General features: G+C 35.7%; 1 protein-coding gene across 1 annotated transcript; it reads right to left on the bottom strand.

Annotated features, from left to right (window-relative positions):
- Positions 1-1,292: 1,292 nt before the first annotated feature.
- LOC110096921 lies at positions 1,293-1,913 on the bottom strand. The gene has a single exon (XM_020823072.2). It carries the CDS (start codon positions 1,911-1,913, stop codon positions 1,293-1,295), a length of 621 nt encoding a protein of 206 aa, XP_020678731.2.
- Between the last annotated feature and the right edge of the window lie 164 nt (positions 1,914-2,077).

Genomic DNA, 2,077 nt, shown 5'->3' with positions numbered 1-2,077 from the left:
GAAAGAAAATTTGTCTAAATTTTATAAGAACATCCATTCCACCTACCTCAATCCGTGCACCTCTTTCTTTGTCCGATCAAACTATTTCCCTCCACACGATTTATATCTAAAAGAGACATACAAAGAAAAGTATAAGTGACTAATCCCTATACAATATCCTAAACCCTAATTCTAAAGTAATAAAAGGGTTCTTCTAATGTCTTGTTTATGTTCCAATTCAAGCCCTCCACACCAAATCATGATATCTCTCAAACACATTCTCTCTCAATTATGGTTTAGTCCAATTCCTTAGGTTTTAAGCATGCAACACCTTTCCCTACCCTCAAAACATAATTAAAATAAAATCAAATTTTGGAATTAATGAAATAAAAAATTAGAAAATCTTTTATTTAAAATAAAATTCATAAATTAGCCTCTAAAATCCTGTCTAAAACAAATAAAAACCATAGGGATCAAAGATATCATGATTGGGGAAAAAACCCTAAATCTCAAAACTCAAAATCTTGCATAGACCTTACAATGTCTTCCCATAAAAACTTTCTCATGTCATTAGAAACATCTTTTGTGAAGGCATTTCCAAAGAAGATCAATTTTTAAGTAAAACCCTAATTTCCAAAATTCTCATTTTTCATAAAAACACTTCACATTAGGGTTTAAAACTTCCCCTAACCCATCCTTAAACTTTTCTAAAGAAAAACCAAGTTTTCTAAAAACCCTAGAAATCTTCTCATCCAAAAATATTAAGAAAGAGTGGGAAAACCCTAGTTCTATTGCATACATTTTCCTTCCCTTGACTTCCTCTTCAATTTCCCCAAAATTCCTCGCCGGAAAAGGTCACCGGAGTCGCCCGTCTCCCTTGCCCGTCGCCTCCTCTGCTCGGTCCGTCCGCTCCCTCTCGGTTTGGCTGAAGGAAAATGAGAGGGGGAGGGGCGGTTTGCTCTTTTTAGGGAAAAAGGGAAGATGCAAAAGAACATATTACCCTCACTTAAACAATCCCGTCATTAAATATGAATAGGGGTAGTTTGTGTATTTTTGAAGTTCTAAAAATTATATCTCTTAATTTAAGTGAAATTGAATACAAGTTCTATATACCAAATTGATCAGAATTTTGTGCTATATTTTATAAAATTATTCCCGTCGAAATCCGACAACCTCAAAATTTTCACTTAAAACTCATCACGACGCTTTGAAAAGGATGTGAGGTCTAAAACTGCATTTTCGAGTTTTACAATTCTCCCTCCCTTATAAAAATTTCGTCCTCGAAATTTATGACAAGCTTAAGAGATCATAACTTAGTTAAAAAGGTGAGGGTAGCTCTCATTCATCTCTGACTCCTTCTCCCAATTAGCATCTTTCTCAGTTCCATGCTTCCACATAACTTTAACATAAGGAATCTCTCTGCTTCGAAGATGCTTAACATCATAGTCTATGATCTTCTCAGGTTCTTCTATAAATGTCAGATATGGCTGGATATCTATTGTTTCAGTACTGATCTTCTGAGCTTCATCTGCAATATATTTCCTCAAAGAAGAGATGTGGAATACATTATGTACTCCACTCAAGTGAGATGGCAAAATCAATCTGTAAGCCACACTGCCAACTCTCTCTGATATCTCAAAAGGGCCAACATACCTTGGACTTAGTTTTCCAACTTTGTCAAATCTCTTCACACCTTTCATAGGACTAACCTTGAGGAATACAAACTCTACAACATCAAACTCAACAAATCTATGTTTGGCATCATAGTACTTCTTCTGTTTATCTTGCACAGCCTTCAATCTGTCACGAATCAGCCTTATCTTTTCAGTAGCATCATTTACTAAATCAGCTCCAATGATCTTTCTTTCTCCAGTCTCAGCCCAACATAAAGGAGTTCGACACCTCCTTTCATACAAAGCTTCATAAGGTGTCATGCCTATACTTGATTGGAAGCTATTGTTATAAGCAAATTCAATCCGTGGAATGTGTGTCTCTCATTTGCCACCAAAATCCAGTACACATAATCTGAGTAAATTCTCTAAAGTCTGAATAGTCCTCTCTGATTGACCATCTGTTTGAGGGTGAAAGGCTGTACTGA

The sequence above is a fragment of the Dendrobium catenatum genome, unplaced genomic scaffold (assembly GCF_001605985.2).
Source record: "Dendrobium catenatum unplaced genomic scaffold, ASM160598v2 original_scaffold_117758, whole genome shotgun sequence".
Lineage (NCBI taxonomy): Eukaryota > Viridiplantae > Streptophyta > Magnoliopsida > Asparagales > Orchidaceae > Dendrobium > Dendrobium catenatum.
The sequence above is the reverse complement of the archived record's forward strand: the minus strand, read 5'-3'. Positions and strand labels throughout refer to the sequence as shown.